At 36.2% G+C, this 15,738-nt stretch overlaps 1 protein-coding gene across 1 annotated transcript in view; it reads right to left on the bottom strand.

Annotated features, from left to right (window-relative positions):
• The window catches only part of LOC150083150 (DNA excision repair protein ERCC-6-like), a 382,705-nt gene that overhangs the window by 59,974 nt on the left and 306,993 nt on the right, over positions 1–15,738 (bottom strand). The window contains exon 12 of the mRNA XM_090377075.1: positions 6,986–7,200. Within this exon, the coding sequence (XP_090233201.1) occupies positions 6,986–7,200 (215 nt within the window). The remainder of the gene's footprint in view (positions 1–6,985; positions 7,201–15,738) is intronic.

Raw genomic sequence — 15,738 nt, forward strand, 5'->3', positions numbered from 1 at the left:
TTACAGTGCCTGGTGCCTAGTCGTTATTGACTAGTGATATTTCTTAAATTATTTTTTTGTTAACTTCAGCTTTGAAAATGATCGTTCCATTATTGCCACAGTTACCAGAATTGTCAAAAAAAAAAAAAAAAATTAGTAATAAACACACTTCAGTGTAACTCATGTTCATATCATAATACTGCACCAATGCTAATTCTCTTATTGTGTTAATTTTCTCTATTTCCTTTTGGATCGTTTTGACGAAAAGCAATAACCAAGGAGAAAAATATTCAGATAAATCATTCAAATATTGATTCTGTAGGCAAAATGATGCATTGTGCACGATTTCTTCATCTGTTATGTTCAGAAATATTTTCGGTGTTAAAAATGAAATTAAGTTGGCAATAGTTTTAAAACCCTTGAATCTGTGTTTTAATTGACTGGTTAAACTTGAAAACAATCGTGTAAATTTTCAAATTGTTCTACAAGTTCATCATAATTTTTTTTTATTATTTGTTTTCTTTAATTTTTAAAATCAGTTTTATACCCCATTTTGTTTTGGGACAAACAATAGTTGCTTCTTTCAAAATAATTTCAAATTCATTTTGCACTTGCTTTACTGTGACAAAAGACATTTTTAAATGTGTTGCTGCCTGAGAAATATCTAAATCCTTTTTTCGTAGAAATTTCAATGCCAAATTTATATTCGAAAGAACCTTTTCCATTATTATAGTAAATAACAATAAATTCAAAATTTTCCATATTTTTTTGTATTCTGATTGCTTCTGTTTTTTCATCTTTTTTTTATAGCATCCAAATGATTTTGTTTAAAACTTTCAGAATATCTGTATGTCATTATTTTATTGTTACTAATGATGAAAGATGACCAGCCCACCGTGTAGGGTTAGCTTTTTTTTTTATTTTTTATTTTTAAGTAACATCTGATTCACCACAATATGAAGAGAACACGTCCCAACAATTGATGCTATGTCCAAACAACATACAGATGCCTTGTAAAACTGCAAAACACTTTGATACATCTGGGATACCACTAACTGCATCATTCACCACTAAGTTGATGTTATGAGTTGCACAATGAACATATAATACATTTCATTCCATTTCTTTTGTGGGCTTGTACTTCAGAATAAACCCCATTCATAGTGTTAGTCCCATCATCTCCTTGGCCCCAACATTTAGAAAAATCCAAATCATCTGCAGTGTGTCACAAATAGTCATTTTCACACCTTCAGCTGTTTGATTAGTTAGATGAATGAAGCCAAGAAAAGATTCCTTGATTTTTAATCCTGTAGGTTTATTTCCAGTATCGCCGTTGTTTAAAATTTCAACATATCTACCGATAATTTACCCGAGGGGCTCACATTTGGTGAGTATGGGCTTGGCACACCCAGGGTCCTGAGCTGGATATCATCATTCTTCTCTTTCTTGATGATTCCCTTGTATTTCTTTCTCTTTCTCTCTCTTTCTCTCTCTCCTTCCCAGGGTAACTCAGAATTTTTTTTGACTAGTGCAGCATAAGCCTCAGCCTTCCTTATACCATGTGGCTAATAATAATAATAATAATGCTCAGCTGATTTTTTTTTGAAATGCCTGAGTTATGACAGAAAAGAAGAGAGTCTTTTATTTGTTTGTTTGTTTGTTTGTTATTTGGTTTTTAGGAGCATTAGCAACTAAGGCCATATTGCACCGGGATATGCGGTGGTCATTCCCTGACCTTTCCGCATCCTCCGTATTTAGTGGTGACGGGCTCGAACCCTGGTCTAATCAAGAAACGTGTGCTATGCACTGCTGCTCCTTCCCACCTGGCTATGGAGGCACCTAAGTCTTTTATTTACATTATCAATTGTTCTTTTAAATGCAAATTCAAACATTCTATCAACTCATTTTGTATTTTAGGACTTTTGATGTGCCAAATGGTAAATTTAACACTTGTCTCATAGTAATCACCATATTTGGCTAAAAATTTTACATTAGACAAAAAGTTTCCATTGTATGTATCTTTCAAACTCTCTTGGTGACCTTGAAATGCGACTGAATTTTTTGATATTTTAGAGTTAATTTGAAAAGTCGCTCCAAAACTTTATGCCAAAAATTGCATTCTTGTCGTAAATTCTTTTCTACATTTTTATCCAAGCGTTTGTTTACCATCCATAATTCCTTGACATAACAAGCCTCTCTATGCGACGAACTTGCCGAGTGGTCTTTAATTTTATTGGACAATATTGCCAATCCTTTATTCCTTTTATCCATCTAGAATTCTGCTTTTAATGGTTCATTCATGATTCGCAGTACACTGCATCCAATTCTGGGGAAAAAACAACCAAAATCTGTTCATTTTTAAGATTTGTTTATCATTTTGTAATACCTTTCTGAAAACGATCTGTTACTGTTATTTTTTTGGGAACAGGCCATTAGGTCTACAAGGTCCATGATGTAAGATAAATCTCTTCATATCCATTGTATTATGTCTGGATAATTTGCAATATCACGTGGATATTGTTTACTAACTAAATTTTCTAATAGTTCTAGTTTTTTGGTTTTTCAAATCAATATCTGCAGTTTGTGCTGGAAAAGATTATGATGTTGCAGGTACTGAACCCGATATTGATGCTATTGTTGCTGTTATTTATGTTGGTGTAGTAATAGAAGAGCTCACGTTGCTCCCAGGGAAGAAAGAAGACAACTTTGGAATTTTCTTTCTTTTCTAGTGATTCTGTGGACTCTCTTTTCCTCTTCATTTTAGCGTAGTTACTTGGTGTGCTTGTATTCTTTTATTCCATTCTAAAAAGAAATTATAAGGCAACAAGCAAATTAGCACAAATTTTCTTACATCTTTTGTTTTCAACTTACTTGTTATAGAATAACGAACTTTATAAAATAACTGCACTTTATGCTTTATCACTGATCAAATGAGGAATTCCATCGTTCATTAAACTAAAAAGCCTTTTATATTTAGCCTGTCGAACAGGTGAGTGTGAGAACAATAAGAAAATCTAAGTTTTGTGGCAGGCACTCATCAGGCGCCTCTGTAGCCAGGTGGGCAGGAGCAGCAGTGCGTAGCACACGCTTCTTGATTAGACCGGGGTTTGAGCCCATGACCACTAAATATGGAGGATGCGGAAAGGTCAGGGAATGACCACCGCATATCCCCGGAGCAATATGGCCTTAGTTGCTAATGCTCCTAAAAACCAAAATAACATAACAGGCACTCATCGACAGCATGGGACACTGCTAGTTGGAGTGAATGACATACACACTTGATAAGAAGCAGACTGGGAATCCCAGCCTTTAAAGCTTTATACACACCATTGTTAATACCAATCATAATCGATGTGTTGTCAGTACTAATACAATAAGTCTGTGCAACTCTAATCAATTATTTCATAGCGATGTTTTCAAAGATTCAGATATTTCTTCTGGAATACATTCACTGCGTTCGATTATGGCAACAAAAGTTACCACAAATTGATCCTTGAAATTTGAATAGTGTGACAATTTCCAACATTTTTATAATGCTAATGTCATTACGTTCATCGATAATTAAACTAAAGTTTCTATTTCCTAAATCAGATTTTAAATCATCCAAGAAATGTGGTGCTATAGCATTACATATTATTGAAATACATTTTGTTCTTTGCAGTTTGAAGTCCTTACATTCCCTGTTGTCTGAAAAATGAAATTTACAAAGGTCACTCAAATGATCAACTATGCTTAATGCACAATGCACTGCTATTAATAATGCTATGCTACTTTCTGTCTTTGATTCTTCTGTGTTGCCAATTTTCTTGAATGGCAAAATAAACTAAAGGACTCTTCAACTTTCTTGTGCTTCATTTGTTTCAATGACTTTAAATATCACTAGTAAATTTTATAGTTCTGACTTAAGGTACTGTTGGTATAATCATATATTGATATATAGCGAAAGCTTAATAGTTCAGTACCTACCTCTTGAACCGTTTATCACATAATCGTATAAAGAAAGTGAAATAGATTAATGATTAAAACAAAGCCCAGAGGAAAATGAAATGCAATCCCATTTCCTATGGTTTTCATATATAAAAATTACTAAAAGTAAACTGCAAAGAAGGATAATAATGTAGGAAGTCAAGAGTCTAAAACAAGGGACTTTCGATTGAATCATCATCAGTTGACTAAACTGGGGTAAGTAGAGAAAAGTTTATAAGTTAGTTCTAGTTCCTGTGATGCTTTGAGTTAGATACGTGGTAATTTAAAACTTGTTAGGCTCCATATTGAGGAGAGGCCAGCAGTGGTTTCACATTTAATATTTTAAGTGACATATTCTGACGATACCATTCTATGGCCAAAGCTTCGTTTTGCAATATCCTATAATTATAATTTAATTTTATCAATGTATAAGGCTGAATCTATTAATGGATTACGATTATTTGAATGTACATGTTCCACAAGCTCTGTGTTGGATTGATTAGTTTTAAAACTATTAAAATGGTAATAGGCTCTTGTGTTTGCTGTTGTCGATGAACTATATTTGGTGGTAGTACTGCCTATATAGCCAGCATTACAGTCTGATTGGCATTTTATAAAGTATATTAAATTATTAATATCATATCTTTAATCTTATATTCATCAGTCTCCCTGTAATTATTAAAGAAACTTCTAACTTTTGTTATAGGAGGAAAAAATTAGTATGACATCTGTACCTAAAAAATTTTTTAAGTTGCTGTGCAAAATGGAAGTGGTATAGGAGTATAATTTTAGTAATTAGTGTATAATTTTTACTTGTCTTATTCGTGCAGAGCTCATTGATTTTATTTTTTACTGTTGATATGGTATTTTGAATTAACTGTTTTGAATACTTGTTGTCTATGAATGTTTTTAACATTGACAAATGTAAAGTACTACATATGGGAAGCAGTAACCCCAGAGTAATGTATCAACTCTGTGGTACTGCACTGACAGTGGTAGAGAATGAAAAGGACCTGGGTATAATTGTGAAGGATATGAAGTTTACTGAGCAGCGCAGACGGTCTGCAAGAGTAAGCTCATGGTGTTTTGTCAATGATATACAGGAATTTTTCTAGCAAGGATAAAAGGAGGTGATTACCCCCTTGTATAAGGCAATGGTCAGGCCACAACTTGAATACTGTATACAGGTCTGGAGGCTTCATTTTAAGAAGGATGTAGAGCTGCTGGAACGAGTACAGAAAAGGGCAACAAGATTAGTGAATGGAACAAAGAGTTGCTCTTACAAAGAAAGGCTTAAGTTTTGTGAATTACGGTGTCTGGAGACTAGGCACCAGCGAGGTGATCTGATAGAGGTGTACAAAGCCTTGAATGGTTTGAGCATGCTCAATGCTGATGGGATTCTTCCTCTTGCTCAGAATAATCACCTGAGAGGGCATAAATTCAAATTGAGGAAAGACAGATGTATGATAGATGTGCGGAAATTTGCCTTTAGCCAGCGGGTGGTTGGTAGGTGGAACAGACTTCCATCCCTTGTCGTGGAAGTTGATAGCCTAAATAAGTTTAAGGCACAGCTGGACAGGTATTTCGAACGAACAGAGGGGTGAAGTGGAAGTGGTTATTTTTTATTTATTTATTTTACTTTATTTATTTATTTATTTATTTTTTTTTTTTTTTGGCTGATGCTGCATAAGCTTGCTTTCTTGCCTCAAATGCTTCTACTAATGCTAATGTTCTTATACCTTTTGTGTTGGGGGTTTTCACACACAAAAAAAAAAAAAAAGATGAACATTATAAAAAAGGTTATGCATGTCAGCTCAGTCATGTTTTCAATTCTGCCTACTGCAGCACTACACACACACAGTTATAACCAATCTGATCAATACTATGGCTTTCTGTCCATCTAAAATCAGATCTACAGTTAACTCCCAATTACCTGTGCTGGGGAGAGGATGAATGGATAATCACAAAACATGGGCAATCAAAAATAATTTTAATTTATGCACCATGTTCATGTGCTTTTTTAGCTTTGATAAAATGTAACTTACAATTAAATCCTGTGTCTATCTATAACATTAATAAACAGAAAAAAAATTAGACAAATTAGATTGGCTTTGTACAGCAACAGCTTCTCTGACTTGTCACAAATTTTCCCTTATTATCATATTCACTTTATCAATAAATGGAATTATTTCATGATATTATTAATAATAATTGACTCTAATTTTAATAAAATTAGTATAGTTTATTGTATTCCCCAATAACTGATGACATAATGCAGTGTCTTTCTGTTACCAAAAAGAAACCATAAAATGAGATAACTGTTAACCCCAGGGGCTCACATCTGGTGAGTATGGGCTTGGCACACCCAGGATCCTGAGCTGGATATCATCATTCTTCTCTTTCTTGGTGATTTCCTTCTACTTATGACTCACTCACTCTCTCTCTCTCTCTCTCTCTCTCTCTCTCTCTCTCTCTCTCTCTCTCTCTCTCTCTCACAGGGTAACTCAGGAATTGTTTTTTGGCTGGTGCAGCAGAAGCCATAGGCTTCCTTGCACCATATAATTAATAATAATAATAATAAACAGGAAAGCTGATGTCAGCAAGTACTTGTGACAATGTGTGCAGTTTAATAAACTTCCAATAAATTCATAAAGTAATGATTATAAAAAGAGGGAGGGGGAGCAAGAGAATCATGCACTGATCTTTGAACTATATAACTTCAAAATACTGCTGGAATATGATTTAAATGAAAGCTTATTTCAGATTACACATTGTGCTACGTCACAAGCCTTTGATGAAAATTAAAAGAAAACAATTTAAAAATCATTCACATACAAATCTCCATCCGGATAATTTAATGTATGGAAATCAGTTGAAACACGCTGAGACAAGGAAAGTTCAGATTCCTGAAAAGATTTGTCACAGTGTAGTTACTGGTACATTCATCATTATTTTTTTTAATTCAGTGACAATTCCAATCAACATAACTTTTGAGGGGGGGGGGGCAGAAGACTTCTAAATGCCATCAAAAGATGATCACCTATGATATATCTTTTCTTCAATTGTCCCAGATGTTAAAAGTCTATAAATAGTGACTTGTTTATCCTGTCCTATTCTCCAAACCCTTTCTCTTGCTTGAACATCAGTGCTAGGATTCCAATCTGGATCATAAATAACAACTCTATCTGCTCCAGTCAGATTAACTCCAAGTCCACCAACACGAGTAGTCAATATAAATATAAAAATAGTAGGATTCTGAAAAAAAAAAAAAATCATTATATAACATAACTCCTGATGTAATAACATATGTTTAATTAAATTATAAACATGAAATTATACAATATCAGATGCTCACAGTTGTTTTTGGAACCAAATTGTCCAAACATCATTCACACTGGCAGTCACATAACTGTGGTTACTCATTCCATTCTCCGTACTTGCATATTTATTGAAGTGAGTGAGAGACTGTCTGCAAAGTTGCATGATTAATTCCTGTTACTAATGCTCTCAATGAAATACTTTTACTTTTTGGTGTACTAGACATTTTTATTTTCATTAGCTTTTTTTTGTTCAATTATAAACTGGCCTTTTGTTCATTATGTTTTACATAATTTGTCCTCATTGTGAAACATCAACAAAACGAAACATGCACATACAGAAAACAGTCATCATCATCATTTATAGAAAAACTAGTGAGGAAATGTAGGTTGGAGGATCTGCAAAATGACAGAGGATTAATATTTACTGTTATCATTCAAATCTGTTATACCCAGTACGCATACTTTTTTATAACCATCCAAAAGGGTATCCACGTGTTACAAGTCGCAACTCCGCTGAACGAGAGGTTTTTTTAGCAATATTTAGCCGCTTATTGAATATTTTTTACATCAAATTATTTTTTGTAAGTAGCTTATAGACCTAGTAAGGATCGTTAGTTTATTCTGAATTGAGACAGCGAGATTTGAAAGTTAATTAATACTTAAGTGTCCATAGATTACCGTTCATAACTTCCCGCCTTTGTCCTTGTCATACGATCGTTATATATCGAACCTAGATAGCATTAGTATAGTATAGGTTATAATATTTTCGGTGATCGGTAAAACCTATTAAACTCGTTGTACTTCGTTGGCATTTGAATTGTACTTTTAGCTAAATACATATACCGACTTAGATTACAAACGTAACATAATTAATTAATACATAACTGATACAGAAGTTATATAAAGGGAATTCGGAGATAATTAATACTTGACACTAAAAAATATATATCCCATTATAACTGTGTTGGGAGATAAGTTAGGGTTATAAACTGAAATTGAAATTTTATTTAAATTAAAAGAAATCATGACTCAGACCAGAGCAGCAAAACAAAAGGCTCAAGCTAATGGAAGTGCTGTGGCTCAGAGGAGAACTGAGGGGGGGGGCAGTTGCCTTCTGAATCACAGCCTTCTAAAATGCACAGCTTGCATGATGTTTGTGGAGCATTCAGGTACGGGACATGATATTGCCATGGGGGGATGTCTTTGTGTATGCGCGATGCAAGGAGTGTATCGAAATCAGGCAACAACTCAGCGTTCTTATGGGCCTATATGAGAGCTTGAAGGACAGGGTGGATGCCCTCAAAGGAACTAAATTGAGGGGCCCATCAAGCTCTCAGCTGCCCACATCAACACCAGAGCTTGCACTTGGTCATCGCACAACACAGCGGCAACCCCCAAGGCAGAATGCGCTGGTCCCAAAGGAACTAGTAGTTGTTGGTGACTCCATTGTCAGGGAAACGGGGAACATGCTTTGTAAAAAGGATAGGTGGAACAGGACCAGGGTATGTCTGCCAGGGGCAAAGGTTGATGACATTGTAGAGCAGATATCATCTTTTAAGGGCACAAAAGGTGATATAGTTGTACACGTTGGCACTAATGATATCAAGAGTAGGAGACCGGCAGAATTGCTTAACAAGTACAGGTCACTGTTGAAAAAAAGCCGTGAAATAGGGTTGAATTTGAAAGTGTCTGCAATTCTGCCCAGACACGATAGGAGGGAGTATATGATAAGAGCCTTGTCGATCAATTCGGCCCTGGAAAGATTGTGCAAGGCTCAAGGGGTAGAAATTTTTTCAGCCTGAACTGTACTTGTTAACAGGAGAGATTGCTTCTACAGGGATGGGATACACTTAAATAGAAAGGGTGCAAGAATATTTGCTGATGCTATCGAGGCAGTGTTAGGTGGGTCGGAAAACTGCTAGCTTGGGGGGAGACAAAGATGAATAGATTAACAGTAGCCACCTGCAGAGGTGAAAGAGATTCTTGCACTGCTTCTATTGGAATGAGCAGAAGCCTGAAAAACAAGATGCAGGATATTTCAGACTGCTGGGAGTCATTGCGGTACAAGTAAACACATGGGTTGTGTTAGGGAAGCTAAGAATAGAAATAGGTGCATGTATACTTCCGTGTACACCAATGCTAGGAGTTTAATAAATAACTTTGATGAATTTGAGGTATTGCTCAAAATATCAAAGGCAGATATTGTTGGGATATCAGAGACGTGGTGTCACACAGATATAAGGAATGCAGAACTGGAATTTGGGGAGTACAACGTCTACAGAAAGGATAGACTGGATAGGAAGGGAGGAGGGGTTATGCTATTAGTTAAGAAATACATAAAATCCAAGGAAGTGAAGCCAGTGGACATCGCTGGACAGTGCAGTGTCGAGTCAGTTTGGTGTGACATAAGCATTGGGAGATCAAAATTGACAGTAGGAGTGTGCTATAGGCCTAATGACTCTGATGAGTACAATAAGAAACTGTACTCATCATGCAGTGCAGACGGGCTGCAAGAGTAGCTCATGGTGTATTGTTAATGATATATAGGAATTTTTCTAGCAGGGATAAGGAGGTCATTATTCCCTTGTATAAGGCAATGGTCAGGCCACACCTAGAGTACTGTATACAGGCCTGGAGGCCTCATTTCAAGAAGGATGTAGAGCTGCTGGAACGAGTACAGAGAAGGGCAACAAGATTAGTGAATGGAACAAAGGGGTGTTCTTACAAAGAAAGGCTTAAGTTTTGTGAATTACGGCGTCTGGAGACTAGGCACCAGCGAGGTGATCTGATAGAGGTGTACAAAGCCTTGAATGGTTTGAGCATGCTCAATGCTGATGGGATTCTTCCTCTTGCTCAGAATAATCACCTGAGAGGGCATAAATTCAAATTGAGGAAAGACAGATGTATGATTGATGTGCGGAAATTTGCCTTTAGCCAGCGGGTGGTTGGTAGGTGGAACAGACTTCCATCCCTTGTCGTGGAAGTTGATAGCCTAAATAAGTTCAAGGCACAGCTGGACAGGTATTTCGAACGAACAGAGGGGTGAAGTGGAAGTTGTTTTTTTTTTTTTTTTTTTTTTGGCTGATGCTGCAGCCAAAAAAAATTTTGGCTGCAGCATCAGCATTTTGCAGCTTGCTTTCTTGCATCAAATGCCTCTACTAATGCTAATGCTAAAATATGAAAGGCATTAAAACCTATAGTACTAAATACAATTCTTGTATTGCAAATTAGGAAGATATGATACTTGTTGGCAATGAACTTGAATTTTGGCAGATTGTTAATTTTTTGTATATATTGCCATATAATGCACAACTCTGATGTCGTTTTCAAAAATGAACCACTAAAATTTCAAGAAAGAATGACATAATTTTTTCGTGCAATCTGTGGTTGACTCTTGAAAATGACACTATGGTTGTGCATTATATGGCAATATATTTATCTATTTTTATTTGTATATTTATGTTTTGTTTCTTTTTTTTCTTAGAGGGGGAACAGGTATCCTGTGTGTTATCAGACACTCAGCCTAAAACAGTGATGGATCCAATATCTCTCTATTACAGAAGATTTAGAAGAAGTCCGGTTGGCTTGCCTCCCTAAAATCCACTCATGCACACCTTCTTGATGGTAAGCCCTGTTACATCAATTAGGTGGCAACGAACGTGTAGAGTGGTTCTCTTCAAGACGCCTGGTCAGCGTGAAGAGGAAAAGACAACCCTCCAGCATATGACAGCACGACAAAACAAATGGCCCTCAGTCCCCAGCAGCTTTCACTCTCCCTCTTACGGCAGTGAGAGGATCAGAGTGGAAGCAGAGGGTGCTAAGAATCTCTGGGTACGACCAGGCTGCCATGCACGGAAACTGAACTTGGCCTGTTTTGTTTTTTTTTTTTTTTTTAGCAGCATTAGCAAGTAAGGCCATATTGCTCCGGGTATATGTGGTAGTCATTCCCTGACCTTTCCGCATCCTCCATATTTGGTGGTCATGGGCTCGAACCCCAGTCTAATCAAGAAACGTGTGCTACGCACTTCTGCTCCTGCCCACCTGGCTATGGAGGCGCCGAACTTGGCCTGTTATAATGTAAGATAACTCATCAGTGAAGACAGGATATTAGAGCTGGAAAAGGAATTAGAAAATGTGAATTGGAATATCATAGGTTTGGCTGAAACAAGAAGAAGAAATGAATCACTTATAAGTGTATCAAGTGGAAATCTGCTGTACACCAATGGATACAGCAGATGGAGTTGGTGGAGTTGGGTTCCATAAAGATATAAAAAACATTTTGGAATTCAAAAGTACATCACAAAGGGTGTCAAGACTAATACTCAAGATTTCTAAGAGGTACAAGCTAAAGATTATAATGATTTATGCACCAACATCGAGCCATGATGATGAAGAGGTTGAAGAAATGTACACCGAAATTGAGTCTTCTAGATGAGCTGAAAACCCACTACACTATTATTATGGGGGACTTCAATGCTAAGGTTGGAAAAAGACAAAACAGCGCAGAAAGGGGAACTATAGGAAATTTTGGAATTGGTGAAAGAAATGAAAGATGTGAAAGACTTGTGGAATTTGCAGAATCTCAAGGACTGTCAGTAATGAACACTTTTTTTCAAGAAAAGGGTGAACAGAAAGTGGACATGGAAGAGTCCAAATGGATTAACTACTAATGAAATCGACTTCATCCTCACTAACAGAAGATATATTGTGAATGATGTTACTGTCCTGAATAAGGTAAATGCTGGAAGTGATCAAGAATGATAAGATGTACACTTGATATAGATGTAGGAAAGGAAAGGAAAAAACTGACTCGAGTAAATAATACAAAGGTCTTTGAGATAACAGAAGAGGAGAAAAAGCAGTATGTACTGGAATTTAAGAACAAGTTTGAGCTTCTGCAGACTGCTCAGAACCAAGATATCAACGAGGAATATTACAACTTTCTGAAAGTGATAAAGCCCAAAAAACCTATAGGGAAAAAGAAATCCAAAGAAGAAAAAAATTAGTCAAGAAACACTTGTCGTGATGAATCGAAGACAACAAATGAAAAGCAAGAAAAACACTGACAGGGAGAAAATTGAGTATACCGAGTTATGCAAAGCCATTAGAAAGGGACTCAGAGAGGACATAAGAAGATTTAACACAAGAAAAGTAGAACAAGCATTAAGGGAAAACAAACGATTTAAATCAGCAGCCATGAGCAGTAATACAGAAAGACAAATGATACTGAAACTGAAGAATAGCGATGGTGTACTTATAAACAGCAGAGAAGGCATAATTCAAATAGCAGAAGACTACTATAGAGAATTATACAAGGAGCAGGGGAATGATGCCAGCAGTGAGGAAGATGGATTGCAGAGTAGCAACACATACGACATACCTGATATTCTTCCTGATGAGGTAGAACATGCATTGAAGAAAATGAAGAATCAGAAAGCCCCGGGGGAAGATGAAGTTACTGTAGAGTTGTTAAAATTGGGAGGAAGAAACATAATACAAAAACTTGCAAGGCTCTTCACAAAGTGCATTAGAAAAGGTGTGACGCCTAAGCAGTCGAATAATGCAATCATAGTTTTGCTGCATTAGAAAGGAGATAAATCAGAAACTGGAAATTATAGACCAATTAGCTTGTTATCCCACATCTACAATTTGTTCACAAGGGTCATTACTAACAGATTAGAAAGAATAATTGATGAAAATCAACCGAAAGAGCAAGCTGGCTTCAGGACAGGATTCTCAACTATGGATCACCTTAACGTAATATCACAACTAATGGAGAAAGCAAATGAATATAAAACACCATTATGCCTGGCATTTGTAGATTATGAAAAGGCATTTGACTCCATACAGCATAAGGCAATGTTTCGGGCACTGGAAAGACAAGGTATAGATACCCCATATATTATGATTTTGAAGAAAATATATGCGAGTGCTACCTCCTTTATTAGACTAGACAAAGACAGTAGGAAATTTAAAATTGAGAAAGGAGTTTGACAAGGAGACACAATATCTCCGAAGCTGTTTACTGCTGCCCTTGAGGAAGCTTTCAGAAGATTAGACTGGTCGCAGAAAGGAATCAATGTGAACGGAGAGTACCTAAACCATTTACGATTTGCAGATGACATTGTGGTCATAAGCCACGATTCCAAAGAATTAGAGGAAAATCTTAATCAGTTATGCACGGTTTGTAAGGATTTTGGACTAAAGATGAATATGGCTAAAACAAAAGTAATGATGAACAAGCATGCCACAGAAAGGGAAATAATGATTGAAGGAGCAGTAATTGAAAAGGTGGAGTCATATACTTATCTGGGACAAGTTATTAGCTGTAATAATGATAAATGGCTGGAAGTCAAGAGAAGAATAAATTTTGGATGGATAGCATTCAGAAAATATAGTCACATACTGAAGAGCAATATCCCAGTTTGTCTGAAATGTAAAATAATGAACCAATGTATACTCCCCACCATGACTTATGGAAGTGAAACTTGGGCCCTCACCAAAAGAATGGAAGAGAAGCTGAGAACTACACAGCGAAGAATGAAACGAATTATATTGGGAATCAGACTGTTAGATAAGAAGAGAAACACATGGATTAGGTAGCAAAATCAAGTAAAGGACATTCTTATCAAAACTAAAGAACTAAAATGGTCTTGGGCAGGACACATAGCTCGAAGACATGATGACAGATGGACTATGACAATAGCAGAATGGTACCCAAGTGGAGCTAGAAGAAAACCTGGAAGACAAAGGCAGAGATGGATAGATGAAATTCATGAGTTTCTGTGTAGTAAATGGATGGCCAGTGCTCAAAACAGAAGGAACTGGAAAGTTGCTGGAGAGGCCTTCATCCTGCAGTGGATTGAAAATGGCTGATGATGATGATGAGGACTCTTTTTTTCTATATTTCTTCATGCTGTTAACTCATATCACTTATATTTAATTCTCTCAGTGGCCTTTGTCCACAAAACTCCCTTCCTTTTTCATTTTCTTTTTATTATGAAACAACAGGGATTACCTTTATTATAGATATAGGAAGCTTCTTTTCCAACGAACTCTCCTGGTCGAACGCGCTAAGAATTCTTTGGGAAGGCGATATCAATTTTACAGAACATGTGGGACATCTTCCCCACTGTCAGAACCGTAGTATTCAGACCCCTCGGTTTCAACCTTGAGTGCTCAAGACTTGTCTTCAAACACCATACCTCTGGCAGCAAGGAAACCGTTACGTGGATTGACATAAAATTAAATTTTGAAGGTCTAAACTGCTTAATAAATATGGACCGATTATTTTCTTTAGTCCAGTAGCTTGACATTAGAGTTAAATTTAGGGGTCTAAAAAGTTTAATGTATATGGGGGGGATTATTCTCTACATTCCTTAAGTTGGACTAGAACTTTTCAGGGCATCATGTTCACAGGAATAGAGCAACTCACAATTAATTCAAAACTTTTGTCTTAAGTTGTAGTGTTTGTTCTTCACGCATGCATATAAGTGACCAATCGACGGACAATAGGAATGGTCTACGGATATTGATTGAAGTTTCTTGTAGTTTCATATCTAAGGTTTCCGCAATAAGTAGTTTGTGGTAGTTGTGTTGAATATTTATAATTTTTGTTTCATTAAAGCCGAATGAATGTCGTTCATTTATTGATTGGAACGAAAGTTCCGATGCATTTGAACGACCCACCTGCACCGAAGCTTGGTGTTGTTTTGCTTGAAGCTGTGCCACTCCCATGGTAGATCCTACATAAACAGCATCGCAATTTTTGCATGGGATGCTGTATACTAGGTCATGCTGTGATTTGAATGTGGTGTTTGAAGGTCGATTTCTGAAGAATGTGTATAATTTGTTCATGAGTTTTGCTATGATTTTCATGTCGGTTCCCTTGCATATTTGGTTAAGTTTATTGTACCAGTACTCGATATATGGAATGGTGATGAAATGTATTTTGGTCTTGTCAGATTTTTGTGCAATGTTTGTTATGAGGTTGTTATTTATTTTTTCATGTTTTAGCTATTGTTTTAACTTTGTTTATATGGGTTAGCAGGTAACTATTTGAGAATCTTCTAGTTAATTCATTTATTTCTGTCGTTAGAGAAATCTGGGTGGAAGAATATTTAAAGGCGTTAAGAAATTGATTCAGCTGATTGATTAAATTGTTCAAATTGATTGATTAAGAGATTGATGTCCCACATGTTTTGTAAAATTGATATCGCCTTCCCAAAGAATTATTAGTGCGTTGGATCAGGAGAGTTGGTTGGAAAAGAAGCTTCCTGTATCTAAAATAAAGGCAATCCCTGTTGTTTCATAATATAATAGAATATAGGAATTATCGAGCACTTAATAGCTCTCTATTATCAAATCATTTTCTTTTTATATATACACACACTGAGTTACCAGTGAATTATGACCACCTAACAGCCTCTATTCACCTAGACATTGACTCCACTAAATAGATGTCATAAGACAT

This window comes from Mastigoproctus giganteus, chromosome 7, assembly GCF_048544385.1.
Source record: "Mastigoproctus giganteus isolate SK-2022 chromosome 7, ASM4854438v1, whole genome shotgun sequence".
Taxonomy (NCBI): Eukaryota; Metazoa; Arthropoda; class Arachnida; order Uropygi; family Thelyphonidae; genus Mastigoproctus; species Mastigoproctus giganteus.